The sequence below is a fragment of the Heptranchias perlo genome, chromosome 6 (genome assembly GCF_035084215.1).
Source record: "Heptranchias perlo isolate sHepPer1 chromosome 6, sHepPer1.hap1, whole genome shotgun sequence".
NCBI lineage: Eukaryota > Metazoa > Chordata > Chondrichthyes > Hexanchiformes > Hexanchidae > Heptranchias > Heptranchias perlo.
This window is the reverse complement of record NC_090330.1, coordinates 25,715,381-25,743,299: the sequence shown is the minus strand read 5'-3', so window position 1 is coordinate 25,743,299 and position 27,919 is coordinate 25,715,381. Positions and strand designations below refer to the sequence as shown.

At 39.6% G+C, this 27,919-nt stretch overlaps 1 protein-coding gene across 3 annotated transcripts in view; it reads right to left on the bottom strand.

The window, feature by feature from the left end:
- LOC137322837 (uncharacterized) overlaps positions 1 to 27,919 on the bottom strand; it is an 85,663-nt gene that overhangs the window by 34,794 nt on the left and 22,950 nt on the right. For all 3 annotated transcript variants that reach the window (XR_010963241.1, XM_067985961.1, XM_067985960.1), the window contains exons 4-6: positions 27,231 to 27,319; positions 26,633 to 26,709; positions 20,538 to 20,687 (exon numbers count right to left, since the gene is read on the bottom strand). Coding sequence is in view for 2 of the 3 variants with exons in the window: in XM_067985961.1 (XP_067842062.1) it covers positions 20,538 to 20,687; positions 26,633 to 26,709; positions 27,231 to 27,319 (316 nt within the window). In the remaining variant the exon portion in view is untranslated. The remainder of the gene's footprint in view (positions 1 to 20,537; positions 20,688 to 26,632; positions 26,710 to 27,230; positions 27,320 to 27,919) is intronic.

The following is a 27,919-nucleotide window of genomic DNA, read 5'->3' as shown; positions in this document are numbered from 1 at the left end:
ATCTACCCAATCAAGCCCCCTCAGAATCTTGTATGTTTCAATGAGATCACCTCTCATTCTTCTAAACTCCAGAGAGTATAGGCCCATTCTACTCAATCTCTCCTCAAAGGACAACCCCCTCATCCCAGGAATCAATTTAGTGAACCTTCCCTGCACCGCCTCCAAGGCAAGTATATCCTTCCTTAGATAAGGAAACCAAAACTGTTCATAGTACTCCAGGTGAGGTCTCACCAAAGCCCTGTACAATTGCAGCAAGACTTCCTTACTCTTGTACTCCAACCCCCTTGCAATAAAGGCAAACATGCCATTTGCCTTCCTTATTGCTTGCTGTACCTGCGTACTAACTTTGTGTTTCTTGTACGAGGAGACCTAAATCCCTCTGAACACCAGGGCATTTAATATTTTCTCACCATTTAAAAACTTTTCTGCTCATCTATTCTTCCTACCAAAAGTGAATAACCTCACATTTCCCCACATTATACTGCATCTGCCACCTTCTTGTCCACTCACAATCTGTCTATATCCCTTTGCAGCCTCTTTGCGACCTCCTCACAGCTTACTTTCCCACCTAGCTTTGTATCATCAGCAAACTTGGATACATTACTCTCGGTTCCTTCATCCAAGTCATTAATATAGATTGTAAATAGCTGAGACCCAAGCACTGATTCTTGCGGCACTCCACTAGTTACAGCCTGCCTAGCTGAAAATGACCCATTTATCCCTACTCGCTGTTTTCTGTCCATGCTAATATATTACCCCCAACCCCATGAGCCCTTATCTTGCATTACAAACTTATGTGGCACCTTATCGAATGCCTTTTGAAAATCCAAAGATACGACATCCACTGGTTCCCCTTTATCTACCCTGCTAGTTATATCCTCGAGAAACTCTAATAGCTTTGTCAAACACTATTTCCCTTTCATAAAACAGTGGCGACTCTGCCTAACCATATTATGATTTTCTAAGTGCCTTGTTACCACTTCCTTAATGATGGGTTCCAGCATTTTCCCGGCGACTGATGTCAGGCTAACTAGTCTGTACTTCCCTGTTTTCTCTCTTCCCTCCTTTCCTTAATGGCGGGGTTACATTTGCTACCTTCCAATCTGCTGGGACCGTTCTCGTATTTAGGGAATTTTGGAAGATCATAACCAATGCATCCACTATCTCTGCAGCCACCTCTTTTAGAAACCTAGGATGTAGGCAGTCAGGTCCAGGGGATTTATCAGCTTTTAGTCCAATTAATTGCCCCAGTACTTTTTCTTTACTGATATTAATTATTTTAAGTTCCTCACTCTCATAAGCCCCTTGGTTCCCCACTATTTCTGATATGCTTTTTGTGTCTTCTACTGTGAAGACAGATACAAAATATGTTTAACGTCTCTGCCATTTCCTTATTCCCCACTATAATTCCTCCTGTCTCAGTCTCTAAGGGACTAATGTTTACTTTTGCTACTCTCTTCCTTTTTACATACTTGTAGAAGCTCTTACAATCTGTTTTTAATATTTGCTAGTTTACTTTCATATTCTATTTTCTTCCTTATCAATTTTTGGTCATCCTTTGCTGGTTTCTAAAACTTTCCCAATCCTCAGGCTTGCTACTCTTTTTTGCAACATTATAAGCCTCTTCTTTTCATCTAATACTATCCTTAACTTCTTCAGTTCACCACGGATGAATCACTTTTCCCGTGGAGTTTTTATTTCTCAATGGAATGTATATTCGTTGAGAATACTGAAATATTTCTTCAAATGTTTGCCATTGCTTATCTACAGTCATACCTTTTAATCTAATTTCCCAATCTACCTTAGCCAACTTGTCCCTCATACCTATATCATTGGTTTTAATTAAGTTTAAGACTAATTTCAGTCTTACGTGCATTCACTCTCAAACTCAATGTGAAATTCGATCATCATGATCAGTCTCTTTCCCAGAAGATCCTTTACTGTGAGATTACTAATTAACCCTGTCTCATTACACAATACAAGATCTAAAGTAGCCTGTTCCCCGGTTGGTTCCATGACGTATTGTTCTAGGAAACTGTCTCGAACACATTCGATGAACTTGTCCTCCAGACTGCCTTTGCCAATTTGATTTGTCCAGTCTATATGAAGATTGAAGTCCCCAATGATTATTGCATTACCTTTGTTACAAGCTCCTATTATTTCTTGATTAATACTATGTCCAGTGGAAGCAGATTCAATAATAACTTTCAAGAGGGAATTTAACAAATACTTTGAGGAAAATTTGCAGGGCTATGGGGAAAGAGGAATGGGACTAATTGGATAGCTCTTTCAAAAGGGGCAGCACAGGCACGATGGGCTGAATGGCCTCCTTCTGGGCTGTATCATACTAGGATTCTATGCTTATCTCAATTATCTGTTAATCTCCAATTCTTTCCTTAAAACCAATAGCACAGAAAGAGGTCTCTTGACCCACTGTGTCTGTGCCAGCGCCAGCTCTTCGCTAGAGAAATCCAAAACTAATGCTACTGCCCTGCTCTTTCACCAAGCCCTGAATCTTCCTGTGCTTCAAATATTTATCCATTTTTCCTACTGTCTCTTTTTTAGTTTATTTACCGTTTGCTTCCTCTCTGTGTCGATATATGCCTCTGCATTTGTTTACCTGACTCTACTGGTCACTGTTTTCATCTCAATCTTTACATAAATCTTTCCTTCGCTCTTCAAGATCAGGTATTAAACGGAGTGTGCCTGTTCAGTTTGACGCACAAGGAGTTCTCCCAGTTTCCTGACTGACATTCATCCCTCATTCATTAACTGGTCACTTATCTCGCATGCAGTTTGTGGAACCTTGCTGTGTACAAAATGGCTACCTACACACCAAGAAATAAGTAATTCATTGCCAGTGAAATATTTTGTGATGCCCATAGATGTGAAGGACATCATATAAATGCAAGTTTGTTCTTGCTTCTTCTTTATGCCTTGGAATCTTTGTGCATCTCATATTTTGCTTTATTGATTTACTCAATTTGCATTTCTTACCTTTTTTAAAGCTCATGGCATACAGCATAATAATAGTCAATATGTCAGAAGTGAGTAATGTAAGACTCAGTAAAGATAGGCTGGAGGCCAGCTGCAAGCTACTGTCAAATGTGTGATTGACAGAAAAACTGGGGTCCAGCATGGGATGTGAGGGAGCCGGGGGTGCGAGGAATTACCAGGCTGGGAGGAAGGGGACAGAGCTGGAGAAGCATGTCTCCTTGGGGCTGGATGATCTCATCTACAACCATGACCTCAACTGGTACTAGTGTGTTCAGAATACAATGCGAGTCAGAAAAAGTGGGGGGGCTCAAGTTGGGCTGGAAGGCAGAAGGGGAGGTTTACCGAGGATATACTGGAGAGTTCAGATTGGGAGGGAGAAAGGTGGCTTTGGGGTACAGGGATAGCAATAAAACAGGATGGGAGAGGGTAGCTAGTGGCATGGAGGGGGTTGGGAAGGATTATTTAGGGGAGGGGGCTTGGGCAGGAAAAGAGGCAGGGCCTTATGTTTGAGAAGTAACAGGGACTCAGGAGGAGTGGGCCCATCACGGGAAGATATTGGTCTTTCAAAAGAAAGGAGCGGACTTGATGGGCCAAATTCTTCAGCAGCACCTCCCAAACCCACGACCGTCACCACCTAAAAGGACAAGGGCAACAGCACGTGCGTGGGAACACCAGTTCTCCTCCATGTCACACAGCATCCTGACTTTGACATATCACCATCATCACTGGGTCAAAATCCTGGAGTTCCCTATATAATAGAATTGTCAGAGTAGCTTCACCACAAGTACTACAGTGATTCAAGAAGGCCTACCACCACCTTCTAAAGGGCAACTAAGGATGGTCAATAAATGCCGGCTTTGCCAGTGATCTAGAGAATGATTTCTTTTTAAATGGCCTTTTCTTAACTTGTGTTTTATTATGCAATATCACAGAGTCCAGGACACTGATTTGTACCAAGTTCTTGATCTTGGCTGTGCCATACTAGCAAGGTACTAAGCAGGGCAATTAGGGATGGGCAATAAATGCTGGCCTCGCCAGCGACGCCCACATCCCGTGAACAAATATAAAAAAAAAAGTAGCTGAGTGATTTTACGAAGAGGAAAGAGAACAAATGATAGTGATCTCAAACCATTCTTGGACAGCTGCAAACATCTGTACCAAATGTGCCATTGGGAAAACTTGATAGGTGGGTGCATGACTGCCCTTTCAATCATGACAATACACAAGGATAAATGAGCAAAAATCAAGATCTGAATTTGTGGCAGTCCACATACTACAAAAATAGTTCGCTTACTAATTTACAGAAGGACGATGTGGCTGACTTCCAAAATGTTATTGTTGCTAAAAAATTAAAACTCTGGCAGCAAAACTTGTAATCGGTTGTTAAACATGAAAATTTAGTGGCTACCCAGGTAGCTACCAATTTTTTTTAAAAAGTAAATTGTTTACTGATGACTTGTTCTGATTCTATCAACACTGAAGTACATACTTAACTGAAACAACAATGGCCTGCACAATGAAATGGCATTCTCCACTAACAGTTGGTAGAGTTATCTGATCCAATTAGCCAAGTGGGTGGGCTAATTTATAAATCGACAAAAATAAATTCCTATTCAGCGCAGCAGCACACGAGTTTTTAGTCACCACAAATATAAAATCTATGTACCACGATTCATTTTCAGTCGCACAATTGTTCCAACTCGTGGTTCAGTTGTCCTAATGAAGATATTAAGCAACCAGGAAAGATTCAACCACCAGACAAGTATGGAGAAATAGGCTGCAATCAAACAACTCTAGGCATAACAATAATTAAAATTGACAGCATTATTCAGTACCAAATATAGGTATATTGCAAACTTTCAGTTTGGTGGCACTGTTGCCTGTGTGTCAGAGGGGATATGGGTTCAAGCCCCTTACCAGAGTTTGAGCTTCGATTCTAACCCCTCAGTGTAGTCACGAGAGGGTGCTGTATTGTGACAAATGCCATCCTTTGGATGATGTCTTAAATTGAGGTCCTTTCTGTTCGACTGGAGGTGGAATTTGAAGATTTTATGGCACTATTCAAGAGCAAGGCCCTCAATCAATACCAAAGAGCAAATAAACTGTTCTTCCATTTCACTGCTGTTTGTAGGCAGTTTCTAGTTCAGAAAGATTGTCACGATTGCCTGCATAACCATCACTGCACTTCAAAAGTACTTTGGAGACATCAACGAGACACACGAGATAAATGGAAGCATGTCAATAATAACAGTAAAGCCAAGATTTGTACATTCTTCCCAAGTTAAAATATTGTATTACTGATCCACAAAGCCTGACATATACTTTTACAACCATCACATAAATAGGAGCACCCATATGGCTGTTCTCATTTAACATCCATCAGTAACATCCAACCAACTTCGACTTGGAGCTCAAGTACAAATTGAGAAACTCCTGAAACATTCTGGGAAACTCCTGCCTTCTTGGGCTAAACAATTTTTTTGTCTTCAGTTAAAAAAGCTAATGAAACATCAATTAAAAAAAAATCTGAAGACTTTACTTGTGGTCACCCACACATCTTATTCTCTGAATCATTTTCCTTTCTTATTCTATCTGCCTTTTTTATTTTAATTTCATGTTTCTTTCTACTACCAATCATACCTATTCGAACTCCTTTTTACCTTAAATCTTCTTGTTGTTTTTCTTCTTCTGCCTCCCTGTCCACTTGGAGACAGACTTTAAAAGGCTCAGATTCTGTACATCAATATGGTGGCATCCTGGATGCTACCAGGTTCATCTTTGATAACCAAAAGTGCTTGGTTATTAACAAATCAAATCGTTGGGAGCAAATGCACTCTACTAGTGCCTGGGTGAGAACATTTATTCACGGAACTGTCAGGGTTAAAAATAAACACTCAACATATTGTAAATAAACCTAGCATTTTGTTCTGTTACGTTAAATATTGTAATGGGGCCATTTCACCACGGCTGACCAATCCAACTGACATGAACATTATTCGTGAGGAAAACTTGTATATTTTTCACATTTTTACCATTATGATAAAAATGTGAAAAAAATATTAACATTTATGCACATCTAAGCATTTTCCAATTATTGTAGGAGTTTTCTTTTTTAAAATGTGTCTGATGAGAATGTTCAAAGCATGGTCAGAGGTCAGAGCACAGAGCACAGAGCACCACGGGTGCTGCCCCAAGAATTTAAACAGCAGCGCGGCAGAGCAGTAGCAGAGCATCGGGAGAGCACGGAAAACAACTGAGATATTTTGCAAAAGTCAATGTAGCGGAGGAGGAGGTGAAAGTTAAGCTAAGTCAATTTAGTATACACTCTAATATTAACTGCAGTTGGTTATCTTAAAAAAAGGGTAAATAAATAAATAGGAGTTAAAGAGGTATCAAGAGGTATTAAAACATATAAATAAGTACATATGTAGACTCTAAATAGAATGGAGGGACAGCTGAAACCTGTTGCCTGCAATTTCTGCACAATGTGGGAACTCCAGGATACTTCAGGTGTCCTGGGTGAACACGTGTGCAGGAAGTGCCTCTGGTTGCTCGATATCAGAGTTTGAGCTTGAGGAGCAGCTGGAATCACTGCAGGGCATATGGGTGGCTGAGAATTTCCTGGATTTTATTTTCCAGGAGGTGGTCACCCCATTGCCACAGAAAGCTCAGAACAGTAAGAAGGTGGCCATCTGGCAGAGTAGGAAGAGGCAGGCTGTGCAGGAATCCACCAGGATGTGTCGTTCACGAACTGGTTTGCAGTACTGAATACCAGTGAAGGTGACGACACCTCGAAGGAATGCAGTCCGGAGCATGGCACTGTGGGGCAAAGTACTGCACAGCGAAGTTTGGAATGCAGTGGTTATAGGGGATTTAAGAGCCAGGGGGACAGACAGGGGTTTCTACAACTGCCGACTTGAGTCTTGCATGGTGTGCTGCCTCCTTGGTGCCAGGGTAAAGGACACAGAAGATGCAGAACATCTTGAGGGGAAGGAACAGCTAGAAGTGGTGGTCAATATGGGACATAGGAAGGAAAAGGGTTGAGGTCCTGCAGTCAGAGTTTCAGGAGCTGGGCGGGGGGGGGGGGGGGGGGGGAGAAGAGGTGGGGGTAGGGGGAAGCAGGACCTCGAAAAGGTAGTAATCTCTGGATTACTCCCAGTGCTACACACTAGCGAGTATAGGAATAGTAGGATAAGACAGGTTAATGCATGGCTGGAGAAATGGTGCAAGAGGGAGGGCTTCAAATTCCTGGGGCATTGGGACCAGTTCTGGGGCAGGAGGGATCTGTTCAAGATGCACAGGTTGCACCTCAACAGAGCTGGGACCAATGTCTTCCCAAGGAGGTTATCTGGTGCTGTGGGGGAGGGTTTAAACTAATTTGGCAGGTGGATGGGCACCAGAATGAAACACTAGCCAGGAGAAACAAGGTGCAGAGGACTGGGAGAGACAAATATTACTAGAGTAAATAACAGTTCAGAAATAGGAGAGGTCAAATGCGAGGCAGTCTAATATGAGTTTGGAGTGCACATGCGTAAATGAACATAGCATGGTAAATAAGGTTGGTGAACTGCAGGCACAAGTTGCCACATGGGACTATGATATAGTAGCGATAACAATATGCCTGGCTCAAAGAAGGGGAGGATTGGGTACTTAATATTCCTGGCTACAAGGTAGTCAGGAAAGATAGGGAAGGAAAGAAAAAAAGGTGGGGTGGGGGGCAGTGGCAGTATTGATCAAAGAAACTGTTACAGCATTGGAAAGCGATGATGTAGTTGAGGGGTCAAAGACAGAATTTATTTGGTGGAATTAAGGAACAAGTGAGGAGCTAGTATACTACTGGGTGTATACAACAGGCCACCAAATAGTGGAAAGGAGATAGAGAAGCAAATTTGCAGGCAAATTACAGGAAGATACAAGAACTATATAGAGTAGTGATAATGGGGGACCTTCAATTATCCCAATATAGACTGGGATAGTAACAATATAAAGAGCAAAGAGGGGGAGGAATTCCTGAAATGTATACAAGAGAACTTGCTTGATCAATGTCTTTCCAGCCCAACCAGGAAGGAAGCAGTGCAGGATCTAGTTCTGGGGAATGAAGTGGGGCAAGCATTTCAGTGGGGAAGCATTTGGAGAACACTGATAATATCATTAGATTTAGAATAGTTATGGAAAAGGACAAGGAACATTCAAGCATAAAAATACTAAACTGGAGGAGGGCTAATTTCAGTGGGTTAAAAAGGGATCTTGCCCTGGTGGATTGGAATTAAAAATTGGTAGACAAAACAGAAATTGAACAATGGGAGGCCTTCAAGGAGGAGATGGTTCAGGTACAGAGTAGACATATTCCCAAGAGGGGGAAAGGAAGGACATCCAAAGCTAGAGCTCCCTGGATGATTAAAGATAGAGATTAAAATGAAACAGAAAAAGGAGGCTTATGACAAGTGTATGATTCATAATACAGTAGAGAACCAAGTTAAATACAGAAAGTACAGGCGATCTAAAAAAAAAGGGAATAAGAGGAGCAAAGACAAATTGAGAATAAATTAGCAATTAACATAAGAGAATCCTGAAGTCTTTTATAAACATATAAATAGTAAAAGGGTAGTCAAAGAAAGGGTGGGGCCAATTAGGGACAAAAAAGATCTTGTGGAGGCAGAGGGTATGGCTGAGGTACTAAATGAATACTTCACATCGGTCTTCACTAAAGAGGATGATATCAATGTAGCAGTAAAGGTAGTCGCGATATTGGATAAAAATAGATGAAGAGGAGGTACTTAAAAGGTCAGCAATAGAATCAGAGAAAGGTTACAGCATGGAAGGAGGCCATTCAGCCCAGCGAGTCAGTGCCGGCCCTATGCAAGAGCAATCCCCAAGAGCAACACTCAAAGTAGAAAAGTCACCTGGTCCAGATGGGATGTATCCAAGGTTACTGAGGGAAGGATATAAATTGTGCAGACTCTGACCACAATCTTCCAATCCTCCATAAATATGGGGGCAATGCCGGAGGATTGCAAATGTCACAACCCTGTTCAAAAAAGGGATGAGGGATAAACCCGGCAATTCCAAGTCAATCAGCCTAATGTCAGTGGTGGGAAACTTTGAGACACAATAATTTGGGATAAAATTAATTGGCACTTGGAAAAGTAAGGGCTAATAAATGAAAGTCAGCACGGAGTTGTTAAAGAAAAATCATGTTCAGCTAATCGCTCTTTTCTCTGCAAAAGAGAAGGCTGAGGGGTGACCTGATGGAGGTCTTTAAGATAATGAAAGGGTTTGATAGGATAGACGTAGATAAAATGTTCCCACTTGTGGGCGAGTCCAAAACTAGAGTTCATCAATATGATAATCACTAATAAATCCAATAGGGAATGCGGGAGAAACCTTTTTACCCTAAGAGTGGTAACAATGTGGAATGCGCTATCACAAGTAGTTGAGGCAAATAGCATAGATACATTCAAAGGGAAGCTAGATAAGCACACAAAGGAAAAAGGAATAGAAGGGTGTGCTGATAGGGGTAGATGAAGGAGGGAGGAGGCTCATGTGGAACATAAATACCAGCATAGACCAGTTGGGCCAAATGGCCTGTTTCTGTGCTGTAGACTCGATGTAACTTGATTGAGTTCTTTGATGAAGTAACTGAGAGGGTTGATGAGGGTGGTGTGGTTGATGTTGTGTATGTGGACTTTCAAAAGGCGTTTGATAAAGTACCACATAATAGACTTGTTAGCAAAATTCAAGCCCATGGAATTAAAGGGACAGAGGCAACAGGGATACAAAATTGGCTAAGGGACAGAAAGCAGAGAGTAGTGGTGAACTGTTGTTTTTCAGACTGGAGGGAAGTACAGTGGTGTTCCCCACAGGTCAGTATTAGACCACTGCTCTTTTTAATATATATCAATGACCTGGACATGGGTATACAGGCAAGGAAGTTATGCTAAACCTGCATAAAACACTGGTTAGCCCTCAGCTGGAGTATTGCGTTCAATTCTGGACACCACACTTTGAGGACTGTCAAGGCCATAGAGAGGGCACAGAAGAGATTTCCTAGAATGGTACCAGTTATGTGGAGAGACTAGGGAAGCTGGAGTTGTTCTCCTCAGAGCAGAGAAGGTTAAGCGGAGATTTGATTCAGGTGTTCAAAATCATTAACGGTTTTGATAGAGTAAATAAGGAGAAACTGTTTCCAGTGGCAGAAGGGTCAGTAACCAGAGGACAGATTTAAGGTAATTGGTAAAAGAATCAGAGGCGACATGACGAATCATATTTTCACACAGCAAGTTATGATGGTCTGGAATGCAGTGCCTCGCAGGGTGGTGGAAGCAGATTCAATAGTAACTTTCCAAAGGGAACTGGATAAATATTTGAAGGGAAAAAAATTTACAGGGCTACAGGGAAAGAGCAGGCGAGCAGGACTAATAGGATAGCTCTCCAAAGAACCGGCACAGGCATGATAGGCCAAATGGCAGTCTCCTGTGCTGTATCATACTATGATATGCATTCTACACAGTCAGCATTAAAACAGCTTAGTTAACATTTACACTGCCTCCAGTATACTGGAACCGAAACACAGAATAATTCAATGGTCTTATGTTTTTCTAATTCTTATACCCAATTTTTAAACACAAGGTAATTTAAATATACAGGATATGATTTAACGCCATGTAGTGGTGCTGACCATAACTTTATTGCACGTGATTTATTAGGTCAGTCCACTCGCGAGACAAAAACCATATCCCACAAATCTTCATAATGAATGCTCAATTAGTATTGTTACCCCGAAGCCCGCTTTCAAAAAAGATTCTGACAGCTGTTTATCTTATATATGCAATGGATAAAAATAGACTGCAATTGTAGGCTTGGTCTATATTTCATATTCATGTAGGACTGCTTGTACTAAAATGAACAAATATAAAATGAAACCCAAGACCACTATGGGATCTGTAATAATTAAATTGTATCTTACCATGTTAGTTGTCCAAATTTACTACTGATGTTGGACACATTTTCAACCTCCAAGAATGTTGCTGTGTTTTTACTTTCCAAACTACAGATTTGAATAAACATACGTGACATATATATTGTAGATATGTACGTATTGATCAAAATATTCTTCAATGTAAATCGCTATAAAGCGAGACCTCTTCATTGAATAATGCTAATTCTAACAATAAAATCATCAGAAAAAGGACTGAGAGAGACATTATTTTCATTAGTGGTGAATCTGCTACAATTGAAGCAGTTTTCTTTAAAAAATACTATTATTTCCGCTTTGTTATTTTTCCAACTACATATTTTCCTTTTATTGCATTAAAATAAATAAGGTTGATCACCACCTGGTTCTCCACTGAGCTGTGCATGCAGCAACAGGGCATGAGCTCAGAACCAAAACCCCTCTCGCAGCATATTTCCAATTCCAGCTATGCTGTTGGGTTGCTACCAAATACATGAGCTGCTTCCCACCAGATTTTTTTTTGGGGGGTGGGGGGGGGCGGCGGTTAAAAAAAATAAAACACTGTTAAAACAAAACTAATATTTCCAGCAGCAGTTAGATTTCAGTTTTACATATTGCAAATTAGCAATGCTGGACCCTTCTTTAAGTTTAAATGTACACCTCGGGAAGTACATTCGACCAGGGTTGTCCAAGCTTTTTGTCTTTGTGTACCAGATCAGTGTGTACCATGGTGCCTCAGCAACCACACATAAAACTGATAAGATTTACAGAAATTAATCTGAGCCTAAGTTGCTCTTACCAGCAGGTCTTGGTGTTCAGATTTAAGCAGAGGCAACAGTGCTAAAACCCTCAGGCCCATAAAATTCGAACAGTAAAACTAGCAAGTAAGAAATATGTGTGACGAGGTCAGAGTTGCCTGGGTTTCCAAAGGGTCAGACAGCTACAGCACAGGGTGATGATTGGACACTTCTGCAGCAGACCATCACACTGATGCTCTAGTATACTCCGCCAAGGATAGGATAGCATCTGCATTCATATCTGTGTGATTCCACACATGGAGCTTTTGCAATGGCAAAAACATAATTTTAAAAAAAATATTGAATCAGTAGGCAAATCACCTGCTAAATCCTCTGCCAGTTTTCAAAATTCACCCATGACATCATGCATAAGGGTCATTTAGCTTTTTGTGACTTGGTCTCTGCCTCTGCTACAGTTAGCATCTATGAAACAATTAAGTTTATGTCATAGTTTAGACTTGCTTCCAAGACATTTCCATTTTGATTTTTTAAAATTACTTTTATATGGAGGGTCTATTTAATATGCTATTTACAGTAATCTAATCTCTATCATATCTATTTGCCAGCAAAAATTATGAGGTTGAGCAGGCTTGTAAAAGTGAAAAGTCAGGGGTGAGGAAAAACTTGCACTGCAATAAAGTAAAATAAAATAATTAAAAGAAAAATGTTTCAGAATATGTAAAAAGTGCCTAGAAAGGATAAAAATCAAAAAGAGAAGGCAGGTCAATAGAGGAGTTGCAATTGAAGATCAGCCATGATCTTAATGAACGGCGGAGCAGGCTCGAGGGGCCGTATGGCCCAGTCCTGCTGCTATTTCTTATGTAATACTCAAATGTTTATATATTATGAAATGGATTTTAAAAACCTGTTCCGGGTAAGAGGTCTATCACTCTTATGAAAAAGGCAATTATAGACAGCTCTTAATGTATTCTCAGGATATTAATAAAGTTGTACATGCTTCATACCAAGGAACATGTGAAAAGCTGATGAGGTGATACATTAATCATTGTTAAAATCGCTTTTGTCCTAGAAAGTTAGCATAATAAATAGACTCCATTAGTACAAAAAAAACTTAAGTAGAAGTAAAATAGTTGGGATTTGAAATTCTGTTGCAAGTAGGTTATGGCATAGAATTGTAGCAAAACAGTTTCAATGAAGTTACTGCTTATGAAAAGTCAATAGTTTTAATGAAGTTGAAAATTAAAACAAAAAAAATTCCAGGAGCATTCACATGCTGCATTATTCGGTTCAGACCCATCATCTTCCACATGATGAGCTGCAGAATCAATCGCTGCTGGGGAGTGGGGGTGATTGACGTACAAGCAGAGCAGAGACCAGGCACTTCTTCATAAGGAGAGAAAAGTAAATAAAATTAGAGAAAGAATCAAATGAGGCTGTTCCTTTGTGTCTCCAAGCTGCAGCGCAAGATGAGCACTGGCAGAGGCAAGGACGTCAGTCATCTAGCCATTCTTCTCACTACTGGAGGAAGAAAATAAGTTAAAGAAACTGAAAATGAGGCTCAATAATTAAAGCTATTCTTCAATAAGTGCCGAAAATTCAACTTCTACACAAGCAGAAAATGAAAACCCAACACCAAATATTAAACACTAGACCGCAATATTAATACATCTGATTTTATTTGTTAATGTTTCTATTTAATTGGGCAATGCAGAGAATGTATGAGTAATGACTTTACTGTCATGAGTAGGCCAAAGCAATGCATGTGCATGTATTACATCATTGCAAAAACACAAACAGGCAAAATTTAAAAGTATATATGGAAAGAATATTAAATATTTATGGACAGATTTTCAAATTCAGTGCAATATCAGTTAGTACTGTAACAATTTGCACCATTGTGTAATGTACCTGTTTTTCTAGTAGCCAGAGAGCTGTTTAAATCAGCCCATTTTTTGGCAGGCAGATTCAAGTGGCAGCTATGCCTGAGGTTAAGCAGGACTTAACCTCATTATCATATAACACTTTACTGTCCGTCCAATTAGATGTCCCTTATTTCACTCTAACATCATTCAGATTGCAGAGTACTTTCTGATAGCTTTTACTAATATTGCTCAAGATTTGCCTGGTACTTGAAGTTCCCCACTTTGCATTGTGATGCCACACAGTGAAAATCTGCTGCTGGCTGTATGCCAAACCAAGAGAAAGCTGTTTAATTTTTAGCACCTCCCCAATTGAAGAAAAAAAGAAACTGAAAACTTCAATCTAAAAATGACACTAAACTGAACTGACATCCTGTTATTGTTCTAGATGCTACATCCCTAAATAATCATCGAAACAAACTGCTATTTCATCTGGGTGATTTGAATGCCTGATTGACTCATTTATGAAACAACAGATGATACTGAGATTCTACAGGTTTACATTTTAAAAATATTTCAATGACAAGAAGCAAGAGAAAAACCAGTCACTGAAGAATCAAATTAACTTCACAATTGATACCAATTCAGTCAGTATTGCTGCTTTACATGCATCTTAAACTTTGAACCATATTTCCACCCAATCGCCTTGCTTCATTCAATTTTGTTGTGGTCTTAACTTTCCATCTTCTATAGTCAACTATTGCAACATCCAGAGACAAATATCCATAAAGTTGCCTGCCATCCATTTGTCGACATTACAAGCATATTTGAAGTTTATACTACCAATATAAGCAGGCCATTTTCCCCATCAGTTTACTTACAAGAATCAAGGAACATATGACGTTTGGATTAATTAAAAACACATACAAATGGATCTTCTTTAATAGGCTCACAGCTCAGATTTAATTTAAAATACGTTATCCTTCTAGGTCTTCTACTAAATGCAAACATTGCACTTCAAATTTATGAGCTGTTACACCAGAAAGACATTTTTTGATCAGTGCAGAATTTTCCAAAATTAACATGTGCAAATTAGTTATAAGCAAAAACAGGTGAGCACAGGTTAAATTTTTTTTTTAATTAAATGTAAACTTTTGTATGAGGTTTAGTTTTAGTTTATTTATGTAAACATGTGCTTTAGATGTTTAGTTTAGGGTTAATATTCCAGTCAAAGCTATTTATGATGAATGAATACTTGATTACTGCAACATTATGTTTGACAGGTAATGAGTGAAAATAAAGCCACTTTGGCCAAGGAAGCAGGAGTGTCTCTAAACTGTTTAAAGGTTACACTTATGTTTGCAGTGGCAATGCATCAAACAACTAGCCCATGACTAACTTCTCTGGAGCATTAACTGAGTAAGTACTAGCAATCTAGTGGAAAGTAATCACACTTTGCTAACATGCATATACTACTGGATTACACATTTATTCTAAAGGCACAAATTGTTTGATTCAGTAGAAATGTACACTAAAAAACATGTTCAATAATCAAACTGCCAACTGATCAACAAATACTATTTGTTGAAGTCACTCAACAACAAGCAAAACATGAGAGAAATGTGCTCTTTTAAAAAAAGTATTGGTCATACATTTGTACAATATGCATTTTCGAATGCACTATGAAATGTATTGTCAAGTTTCAGAAAAACTGCTAGTTTTACAAAAATATTTTTGCAATGATAGTTCTAATACAATCCAATTTCAAAAATAATTGAGGGAGAGATTCCCAATGACCTTTAGTGAATATTCAATGAAGAGTTTTACTTCTTTTACTCTTCCTCTCACTCTTAACACAAATTCTATGACAGCACTTCCTAACTTCTCATCTTCACACACCTACAAAATTTACCTGAAACTTGATGATACAAGGTTAAAAAAAATATTTCCCTCCCCCCACTGTGGCATCCAATTGTTATACAAAATTCCAAGTTTTTTTTTACAATTTTGAACCTGTCCTTGTCCTTCTTTCGCAATGAAGGAATTTTCCAAATCTATCTTTTCCATACCATCTTGTATATCTCAAGATCACCTCTCAAGTTACCTATTTTTAAGCCTGAAAAGTCCAAGTTTCTCCAATATAAAGTTTGAGCAACACTTCCTCTGACATTGTACTCTATTGTTTTGGCTACATAATAAAACTAATCTGCATTTATATAGCAACTTTAACATTGAAAAACATCCCAAAAGTGCTTCACAGAAAGTGCAAAGACAAATGTGGACAACGAGCCAAAGGAGGAAGTATTAGGAGGGTGACCAAAAGCTTGATTTTAAGCAGAGTCTTAAAGGAGATGGGGTAGAGGGGTTTAGGGACTCAAATCCAGATCGTGGGTGTTCTAGTCATGGAGTACAAGTATTGCCCAGTTTTCTTCCTATGATCCCAGTATAATACCCTGGGCACCCCACCTACCATTTCCCCCGACCCTGACATAACCAATAATAACTGCTGTTTTCAGGACTTCAGCCAATCTCACACCCATTCTCAGGCTTAAACTGAAACACCACCGTTTTAAGCTCACCTAGTAGCATTTTGAGCAAATGTTTTTGGACATATATTTAGACTATGTTTTGGACTTTCCAAAGTCCACTGGGATGTCCCTGCCTCAAAAAAAAAGTCAAGATATTCATCAGGTGGAATCTTCCCCATCTAAATTCATGTTGACTGCTGCTTACTAGGTCATTGTACAGACAATTATCAAGTTTACTCCTGATAATCAGTCACTCCCAAATCCAGAGGAACAAACATCATGTCTTTTCATCAACAAGTTCTGAACTTTAATGCAGTCTAAACTCAGGAGTTGAAAGTATCCTCTGGCTTGAAGAGTCATTATTTCCATGAAGAGTTTTGGCACGCAACCCAAATCCCAGTAGGCAGATACAGAACTTGATTCACGACTGACACTGGAATATAACTTTCATCCCATGCAGATTATTATTTGGTTAAAATATCAATGTTCTGAAGTTATTGAATTTAGTATTCATAACACAGCACTACAATTTCAAATTGTTTGCTTTTAGTGACTTCCAGGAATAAGTCATTCATATACATAACCCTTATATCATTTATAATCCTCAATCCACTGTATATAATTGCAATAAAGACAATCTAACCCAAGGGACTAACATGGAAATGGCCAGGGCCTCATTTAAATAACATTTTGTAGACTCATGCCCGACATCCAACCAGGTTCACTATCAGGCCGGCAGGCGGGAGCAAGAATTTGGCCGCAGCTGGGGACCTGTGGGAACGGTTCTCAGTAGTCAGTTGGTGAAGGGGATTGCCTCGCGGTGGGAGGGTGGGTCATGGTTTCCTTTCAATCAGCAGCAGGGGGAGGCTGGGGGTTTCTTGCCATCAGTAATTGGGGGTGGCCAGGGTTGAGGATTTCCTGAAGATTTGTAGGGGGGTGGGGGAGGAAAAAAAGGAGAATGCGGGAGCTGGGGAAGCCCAAGGATTTCTTGAGGGGCCTCGGAGGAGCATTCCTACTCCTCCTTGCCCACTAGGAGTTCAAAGAGGTGGAAAGTTTTAAAATTTACCTGGGCCTCTTCTGGCCAGTCAGCTCCTCCCACCGTGTTTATGATGTCGGGCAGCAGGCAACACAGGACAGCCCTTGTGTGGACCGTAATATTTTGTTACAGCGCCAATTACATCATCAAGCCACAATTTTTGAATCTTAAGCAGGCCCCCACCTGCTTTTAGCAGGAGCCTTGTCCAGGGCCGGAAACGCTGCCGTAAATAGTATGGCGGCCTAGAACGTGGTGGATTGGAGGCGGCATCGCGATTTTTAGGATTTTAACCCTTCGCCCAACTTTCCTACCCATCCGGGGGGGATTAAATTCAAGCCCCAAATGTCATCTAACACATTGATTAATTTTTCAGAGGGGTGGGAACAACAAATGACATTAATAAATAACATTACAAGAGATTTATCAACAAGACTTTTGATTAATAAGTAAAAAAGATAATTTTGAACAAAAGCTGGCTTAAATTTCTCTCACTCTGATGAGTGACTTTTCAAAAATTAAGCAACTCATACTTTCCATGTATGCACACACCTACAACTGAATACTTTCCACCCTGTACTGTTTAATTCTATATCCTCCAATATAAATTTACAAACACAACACAATTTATTATATTGATACAAAATGTATACTCTCCAAACATTTAGCTGAATAATTATTTAACAAACTGCACATATTAATTTTTTTTTACAATACAAATCGTACACAATTAGTGATAATTGTACGACATAGAATCTTACTCCTAACATTGAGACATTTTAATAGACAATTCATGAAAGATTTAATGCAAACTTTTACAACAAATTGCTGTACAAAGTTGAAAAACGCATTTTAGCAAATTTACAACATATATATATACACACACGAATGGCAATACGCAAGAATGCTCCATGGCAATTCTATCTAAATTGGAAGCCTTGGAAAATACAATCATATTAATTATATGGTGATGACTAATGTTAAAAAGTAACCTCTGACCAAAACATACTTAATGTGGGATTGTCCACTGAACTAGTAGGTCATTTAAAAGAACAAGAAACCTAATTTCACCACCATCTCTGGAAACTTGACATTTGTCAGTCACTGAACTCCTGCTTACTGGAAGGAATTGCTTAACTCTAAAAATATATTAATAGATCCAAACCCCAACTTGATTAAATGATTACCAAATCTATTTCTTTGATTGCAAAGCATTTTTAATCAAACACTAGTCGACAAAGGTTTTACTGACCTAAAAATGAATTTATAATTATGCACATCTTCACTTTTCCAAATGACGAACTGCATAAACAGTATTCTCAAAAGTTGGCCTTCAAATACAGTTCAGTACATTTTTGTTATTTTAACAGTAACTGCCTGAATGGGATGTAGTACTAAAGTACCAGATGACGGGTAGCTGGGATTGTTTGTGTCATTGGGAATATATATTGCTATATACTTTTATTGCTGGCATACATGAAATGCAGGTCAGAAGAGTTTAAAAAAATCCCTTTGAAAGGAAAGAAAAAAACTTACATTTATTTATTGCCTTTCATGACTTCAGGACATCCCAAAGCGCTTACAGGCAATTAAACATTTTTTAAAAAAAAAAGTGTAGTCACTGTTGTAATGTGGCAGCTAATTTGCACACAGCAAATATCAATGAAACATATGACCAGATAAACCGTTTTTTCTAAAGTGAAGTTGAAGTATGATTATTGGGCAGGACGCTAGGAGAACTCCCCCGCTCTTCGTCGAATAGTGCCATGGGATCTTTTACATCCACTTGAGGGGGGCAGACAAGGCCTCAGTTTAAATGTATCATCCAAAAGACAGCACCTCCAGCAGTGCAGAACTCCCTCGGTACTGTACTGAAGTGTCGGCCGACATTATGTGCTCAAGTCTCTGGAGTGGGGCTTGAACCCACAATCTTCTGACTCAGAGGTGAGTGTGCTACCACTGAGCCAAGGCTGACACCTTTGCATGCAAGTGTTCAGGAAAGCTGAATTATGCAGCTTTGATTAATTAAAAAGATTTATATTAATATATGCACCATGGACATTATTTTAAAATTCTTTAGTCACAGGTTCACCCTGCTTTAGAACTGTTAGCTCATGTTTCAACTGCAACACATCAAGTTTGATGAGAAGTTATAGGTTCTACCAATGTTATTACATATTTATTTTTAAAAATCACACTTTGAAACTAATTCATTAAAAAAAATTATGTAACATTCTTCTATAATTCTACATCCTTTGGGCAGGCCGACAGAACTTCATTTATCGCCACCTCTCCATAGTTTTAGTTCAACCCCTACAAATTCTAGTTAGCAGGAACTAATTTTCAATAGGAAGAACTTAATGTCAATTTTTCCTCAATTAAATTGATCAATCATAACTATTGTAATAGTTCGCCAAGTTAGGGAGATGGCCTCTGCTGCAACATGTGCAACTACATTGGTATAACAGGGTACTTCAAATGCGACACCACCTGATCATTTGATGATCACAGCCACTGTGCACAGAAAAGTACAAATAAACCTGCAAGTTGGCCATTAAAAAAACTTGCAATATCATGCCTAATAACAAAACTGTGAATTTCTCTATCTTAAAGACTTCAACAATTTACTACAGTCAATCCCACAACTGTTTCATGTAAATCTGGGACATCGATATGTCCCACCATAAAAAGGAAATGGGGTTATGTCTCTACAAACATGCAATCACCCACATACATGATCAATCCAGCTTCTGATCTTGACAGCAAGAGCCGTGCTTAACTTCTGGACAGCAGTCAGCAAGTTAAATAAACATACTTTTTGTAATAAAATTTGCTATCAGATCCTTCAGCAAAGCATTTGTTTGTGTACAATCCTAACAAATCATAATCAATACACTAACTTATTGACTGCTTTCTGAAGTGTCACTCAAACTAGAAGCAACAAGCTGATGGAAAATCAACTGTATGTCTTATTACCCAGCTCTCTATTACAATTCACATACCGGCTTTCTATTCATATTTTATATCCCGTCACAAATTCATGTATAAAATTGCAAACAATTTATGCTCAAATTAAAAAATAATTTTTCTGCCTAACTATTTTATTTATGTGCCCTTTGGCATGGTACTTACCCATAGAAAATAAATGCAGACTTCTTAAAAATAAAAATCTTCAAAAACAGTTTACTAACTTGTTAGTAAAATCAGCTTGTTCCAAGGTTATAAAAAAGGTCATTACAAACTATTAAAACTTTGCTCTCCCTTGAATCCACGTGTTGGGAAGAAACAGTGGTACAATTTTGCATAATATTGTACAAATTGAAATGACAACAGTTCATAAAGCATCACTCATGCTATCTGTTATTCATAACACTGATAGAAGAACTAGAATCAACAGGTCCTTCCCACCTCTGGCTGTAATGTGCAGGCAGATTAAGCAAAATTTTGTTACTGCGTGAAGGCTCCACTGAACTTAACACTATATCTGAAGACATGGGATGTTCAAAACGCTCCATCATTTGAATAATCTTCTCACGTGGAACTCGATGCTTATTCCTCCTAAAAGAGAATACAATCGATCACTAAACATTTTGCAAATATAAATTAAAAAGCATTTAGAAAAGATTTAACTCCGTTTGTAGTTATTGTCGGCGCAATAGCAGTGATGAAAAATGAATTTTATTTATCTTGCATTCAACTGCCACAAGTGCTATGTTGAAATCAAACTATGATTTGACATACTTGGACTTTTACTTCTTTATACCTGTAATTGTCTCACCTTATTTTGATCCCCCATACTATGCAGTATTCAATGCTGAAAGAATGGCAAACATACTATATCCCTAGAAATACAAGAGAGGTCTGGGTGACTGGATCTCCAATTGTTTGTGTGTGTATCTGTCTAGTATCTCGCTCTAACTATTCTTCCCACACCCAAGGTGCATTACAGAAGATTGTAATTCACCAAGCAAGAAACTGCAGATGACTGAAGGCAATGTTAAAGAGATAAGCTTTGAGGCTTTTGAAAGCAGGGAGAGGGGTAGCAAAGCAGACAAGTTTTGAAAGAGTGTTCCAGAGTGCAGGGATGTGGAGCTTAGAGTTGGAGAAGATTACAGAATCAATGCCATGGAGTAAAATGAAAATGAGGATGAGGATTTTTAAGTTGATGTGCCGAGGGTTGGTGAAACAATGAAGGCCAGTGAGGACAGGGGTCCTGGGTGTGCAAGGCTTGGCGCAGTATAGGATAAGAACAGCAGAGTTATGTGGGTGTTGAACTTCATATGGGGACAAAGTTAGGAGGCTGGCAAGGAGAGCATTGGACAAATTAGGCCTTGAGGTGATGAATGTTCGGAGGTGGTGGTGGTGACAGTGACGTAGGAATACAGATGGGTAATCTCAGGAAGACTAGATGTGGATTTAAAGTTCACCTCCAGATAAAAACAAACAGGAGACAGCCATTCAGCCCACAGAGCCTGCTCCACAATTTTGTTATCCACAGCAGCTCCATCTTTTTAATTCCAATTTCCCATCCTTGCTCCAGATCCCTTATTCCCAAGTAAGTAGCATGAGTCTTAGGCTCACATTAAATGAGCATCAAGGGACAGGAATAGAATTAGTGCTTGAGGTGCCAAGTTTCTAATGAGTGAAACAAGATGCCTTGTATCTTACTGATGTTGAGTTGGAGAAAGCATTGGTTCACCTACGACTTGATGTCAGTCAGTCCAACACCACATGGGAGTCAACGTGGCAGCAAAGAGGTGAAATCGCATGTCATCTGCATACAAAAGCAAGTTATCCCTGTGATTATGGATATAATCAAGTGGCAGTATGCAGCTGAAGGAGGAATAAAGGATGAAGCCTTGGTCCACTGTACAGCTGATATTGCTGCAAGATGCCTATGGTTTGAATTCTTTTCACTGCAGGCTAGTCATACCTGCAAGGGTGCTAAAAAAGCCAGCAATGGGTGAGGCCAAAGAATGAAAGCATAGCTGTAATTTTACTTTCTAAAAAAAAAGCTGGAGCAGCAAAAGTTTTTCAAATTAACCACACCACAGTGAGAGCATTTTTCAATTTTAAAATTAACCCGTCTGAAAGGGAAACAGTGGAGACCAAGAATTTTACATGCTTTTTAAAAAAAAAACAATTAAAAGCAGAGCCGCAATGTGCACAAAAATCATTTGTAAAATGACATCAAGGCAGCATTTGACCGAGTGTGGCACCAAGGAGCCCCAGCAAAATTGAAGTCAGTGGGAATCAGGGGGAAAACTCTCCAGTGGCTCGAGTCATACCTAGCACAAAGATGGTAGTGGTTGTTGGAGGCCAATCATCTCAGCCCCAGCACATTGCTGCAGGAGTTCCTCAGGGCAGTGTCCGAGGCCCAACAACCTTCAGCTGCTTCATCAATGACCTTCCCTCCATCATAAGGTCAGAAATGGGGATGCTCGCTGATGATTGCAGTGTTTCAGTTCCATTCCCAACCCCTCAAATAATGAAGCAGTCCGAGCCCGCATGCAGCAAGACCTGGACAACATCAAAGCTTGGGCTGATAAGTGGCAAGTAACATTCGCGCCAGACAAGTGCCAGGCAATGACCATCTCCAACAAGAGAGAATCTAACCACCTCCCCTTGACATTCAACAGCATTACCATCACCGAATACCCCACCATCAACATCCTGGGGGTCACCATTGACCAGAAAGTTAACTGGACCAGCCATATAAATACTGTGGCTACAAGAGCAGGTCAGAGGCTGGGTATTTTGCAACGAGTGACTCACCTCCTGACTCCCCAAAGCCTTGCCACCATCTACAAGGCACAAATCAGGAGTGTGATGGAATACTCTCCACTTGCCTGGATGAGTGCAGCTCCAACAACACTCAAGAAGCTTGACACCATCCAGGACAAAGCAGCCCGCTTGATTGGCACCCCATCCACCACCCTAAACATTCACTCCTTTCACCACCGGCACACTGTGGCTGCAGTGTGTACCATCCACAGGATGCACTGCAGCAACTCGCCAAGGCTTCTTCGACAGCACCTCCCAAACCCACGACCTCTACCACCTAGAAGGACAAGAGCAGCAGGAAGATGGGAACAGCACCACCTGCACGTTCCCCTCCAAGTCACACACCATCCCGACTTGGAAATATATCGCCGTTCCTTCATCGTCGCTGGGTCAAAATCCTGGAACTCCCTTCCTAACAGCACTGTGGGAGAACCTTCACCACACGGATTGCAGCGGTTCATGAAGGCGGCTAACCACCACCTTCTCAAGGGCAATTAGGGATGGGCAAGCGACGCCCACATCCCATGAACGAATAAAAAAACAATGGGCTACATTGCAGATCTTATTGAAACATACAAGATTCTGAGGAGACTCAATAGGGTAGATGCTGAGAGGATATTACCCCTCCTGGGGGAATCTAAAACTAGGGGGCATAGTCTCAGAATAAGGGGTCGTCCATTTAAGATGGAAACGAGGAGGAATTTCTTCACCCAGAGGGTCGTGAATCTTTGGAATTCTTTACCCCAAAAAGCTGTGGAGGCTGAGTCATTGAATACATTCAAGGCTGAGTTAGACAAATTTTTGATCAGCAAGGGAGTCAAAGGATATGGGGAAAAGGCAGAAAAGTGGAGTTGAGGTAAAAATCAGATCAGCCATGATCTCATTAAATGGCGGAGCAGACTCGAGAGGCCGAATGGCCGACTCCTGCTCCTATCTCTCATGGTCTCGTGGGAACAGCAGCGAGCAGGGCCAGATGGAACGGCACTTCAAATTAGGCCAAAAGTGCAGGCACCAGACTACTAGACTAGAGTAGGGAGCAAGGCGACATTTTAAATTTTTTTGGAGGAGAGCTAGCAATGGGCCGCATGTCTGAAGAACTGAGCAAGACCGAATTGAGTCTGGGTACAGCTGGAAACGGAGCAAGAGGCCAGAACACAGAAGCACATCAAAGCAGCCAAGAAGAACTGGGAGTGAGTGAGAAGCACAGCACGAGAACCCAAGTACCAATTTGAGCGGGCATTTTTGGGTCTGGTACAAGATTATATTTTACATAATGCATCCATCTTTTCCTCAGCTGTTGTGTACCGAAAGCCAAAGCATTTTTTGTACCTAAACCTAGGTTTTTAAACCTGCATGGATAACAGGGAAAGAAATCAAATTATACACCATAAACAAAAAGTTTCATTTTCGTCATAATCAAGTAAAAAAATAAACACTATATAGTTTCCCTGGAAAAACCTTACCTCAATTTTTTTTTTAAAAAAAACACTTCTCCACCTGGTCTTGAAATCATTTGGAAAGACAAGCGCAAATACTGCTATAGCCTGAGGAAAGATAGGCTTTGAGTTCTACACCAAGATAAATCTTCTTGCAAAGGATCATGGTTTTCTTGCAAATTCTAAATATAAACAAATTGCTTTCCTATGAAATCTTAATTCAATAAAGGTTTAAGTTCTGTTTCCAGCTTCTTCTGAAATAATTTGGAAAAAAAAATACTGTTATAACTTGAAGAATAAAATATGCAGTGAATTACTGATCAAGCTGGGAGATTCTCCCATTGCAAACATGCTGACAGTAACATCCTACGAATTGTACACACTGATGTAGGTGGTAAATCCCTTCATCTGACAGTGATAGCTTTGGCAAGAAAATCAATTCCGAGCCGAGGCTTCTGAGATACAGATCTGGTAAAAGAGGTGATGGAAGTGATATGAACTAACAGGCTACGAACTCAAGCTGGGAGGCAGGTGGGGGCTTGGAGAGGCTTTGCGGAGTCAGGAGGTGAGTCAGGAAATGAGCCACTTGCTGCAGAACACCCAACCTCTGACCTGCTCTCGTGGCTACGCCATTTATGTGGCTGGTCCAGTTGAATTTCTGGTCAATGGCAACACCCAGAACGTTCATGCTGCAAAATTCGGAAATGGTACTGCCCTTCAATATCAAGGTGGTCAGATTCTCTCTTGTTGGAGATGGTCATGGCCTGGCACTTGTGCAGTGTGATTGTTACTTGCCACTTATCAGTCCAAGCCTGGATTTTGTCCAGGTCTTGCTGTGTGTGGGAATGGACTGCTTCATTATCCAAGGAATTGTGAATGGAGCTGAACACTGTCATTAGTAAAGTCCCACTTTTGACCTTATGATGAAGGGACGGTCATTGAACAAGCAGCTGAAGAATTTTGGGTCTAGGACGTTGCCCTGAGGAATTCCTGCAGCAATATCCTGGGCTGAGATGATTGGCCTCCAACAACCACAACCATCTTCCTTTGTGCCAGGTATGACTCCAGCCACTGGAGAGTTTTCCCCCTGATCCCCATTGACTTCAGTATCACCAGGGCTGTCTGGTGCCACGCTTGGTCAAATGCTGCCTTGATGTCAAGGGCCATCACTCTCACCTCATCTCTGGTTCATGTTTGGACCAAGGCAGCAATGAGGTCTGGAACCCAAACTGAGCACCAGTAAGCAGATTATTCATGAGTAAGTGCCACTTGACAGCTGATAACTCCTTCCATCACTTTGCTGATGATTGAGAGTAAACCGATAGGATGGTAATTGGCAGCATTGCATTTGTCCTGCTTTTTGTGGACAGGACACACCTGGGCAATTTTCAACTTTGTCAGGTAGATGCCAGTGTAATAGCTTAGCTAAGGGCACGGCTAGTTCTGGTGTTAGCTTTTTATTTCTAGATTTTTCAAATTCAAATTCACAAACTGCTATGGTGGGATTTGATCTCACGTTCTCTGGATTATTAGTCCAGTAACAACCACTATGCTGCAGCTCCATAAGTAAACATCAATTTAATAAATCACAATTTTGCAAATACTGTTCTGATTACCTTTTAAAACAAATTCTAGATTTTCTTCTTCAATCATCGTGAACAGGATTATATCATTTATGAAAGACATTCTATTTCAGAAAATGAAGCATTTCATTTTTATTTGTGGAAAGGATCAAATGTTGAGTGCATATATTTCTCCAATCCTTTACAGAGATTGCTCTAACAAATTATTGTGGGATCCTGCAAGTTTAATACATCATAGATATCCTTAGTGTACAGGTAACAGCTTCAGACTGGTTTCTATCTCCTTTAGATACTGCAGTAATTTATACAACAAAGCAAAACAGCAAGAATGGATCAGGAATAGAATTGAATAGCAAATGACAATTCTGCTTCCAAAGAAGTATGTATATAATGTGTTAGAAAGCATGCACTTTAACATAGGTGAAGATCACATATAATGTCTTTGATATGACTGCTATAATGTAAAGCTTTTCACTCATTGTTTACCTTACTACCTACTGTCCATGGTAGGGTTGAATGACCATGTCCATGGAACCTGCTTACTTTAAAAAACACTGTACAAGCAGCAATTTTAGAAACAATGGTTTCATGTGAACATTTCTTCAGTTAGCACTTTTCAGTGTATAACACATGGAATCTTCCTTTGAAGCCATTTCTGAAATATTTAATACAAGTTTTTTTTAAAAAAAATTGTCCTTACTTTTCCAGCTCCACAACATTAAATTTCCACCAGGTTTCTGGCTCCCGAAAACTCACTCTGTAACATCGTTCCACAGCCTGTGCAGGATAATAGTTATCAACATCAGGATTAAGCATTTCACAAATGAGTAACTATGTATGCGCTGCAGTTCCAGACTTGAACATTTTTATATACTGAATGTTTTGAACAAGCGCATTGAAGCTAGAATTGAAAGTTCCTGGAGTTTTGCCATTTGTACCTTACTACCAGTAAGCTCAACAAACCTGTTTATTTACTACAGAAAAAGTTGCCAGTTACATGAAACACACAATCCTAGAAAGCAAGTCATTTGAACTAACAAATTCTAACTGACATAAGCTGGTGCAGGTAGCTTACACTGTTTCTAGCTGTACATCAGTTACAAGGTGCATGCAATACAAGTCAACCTTAATATGCAAAAGATTTTAAGAATTATAAACTATTTAAAAAGAAAGTTTTCTTTTTAAAAGTGCTAATTTGATTTCCACTAATAACAGTACAATCAGAAAAGCTAACAATAGTCAACAAGGGGCTATGCCACTTCTTTCTAACACACTTCAAAAGTACTCGTACAGCTTACCATTTCTGCATATGGCTTCATTTCCCATGCCTGGATATTTGTATTATCTATAATTATAGGTGTCCTGCCTTCATCCATTGATTGTTTTGCTGTTAAAAAAGGATATGGATTATATTCAGCTTTGTTACAAAAATATAATTAATTTATAACTGAAGAAAGCAGTGGAGTTTCCATTTAAACTTACTTAAACTCTTCAGTTTCTCTCCATCATCAAAACTTTCCCACACCCTTGTGATATTTGCCAACATTTCAGCACGGCCTTTCAATAGAAAATGCTTTAACAGGTAATACCGACTGTGCGTACTTCCTCTAAAGAAATAATGCTCATTTCTTTAATGCAAACCATGAACTTGTCTCAGCTGTTTGCTAACTCCAAGTCTGAAGTGAAAGGTATTGTCCCATACTTGAGATTTATTATTAATCTATTCATTCAATATATGTTTGACAATTTCCACCTTTAAAACATTCAAAAAATATTTTCCCCCAAACTGATGCTAAAAATAAATTTACTCTTCCACCAAAAATAAATAAATACCAGCACTGCAGCTGCTGCCTGCTCATCTCAAATTAGAACTCAGTTCTGTCAAATTTCTATACTGGCTGTGATTTATTTCTTGAATTGAACTTCAATTTTTATAGTTTTACTTTGAAGAACAACTGATTTCTGGTCTTGCTGTGCAAATGCTTTA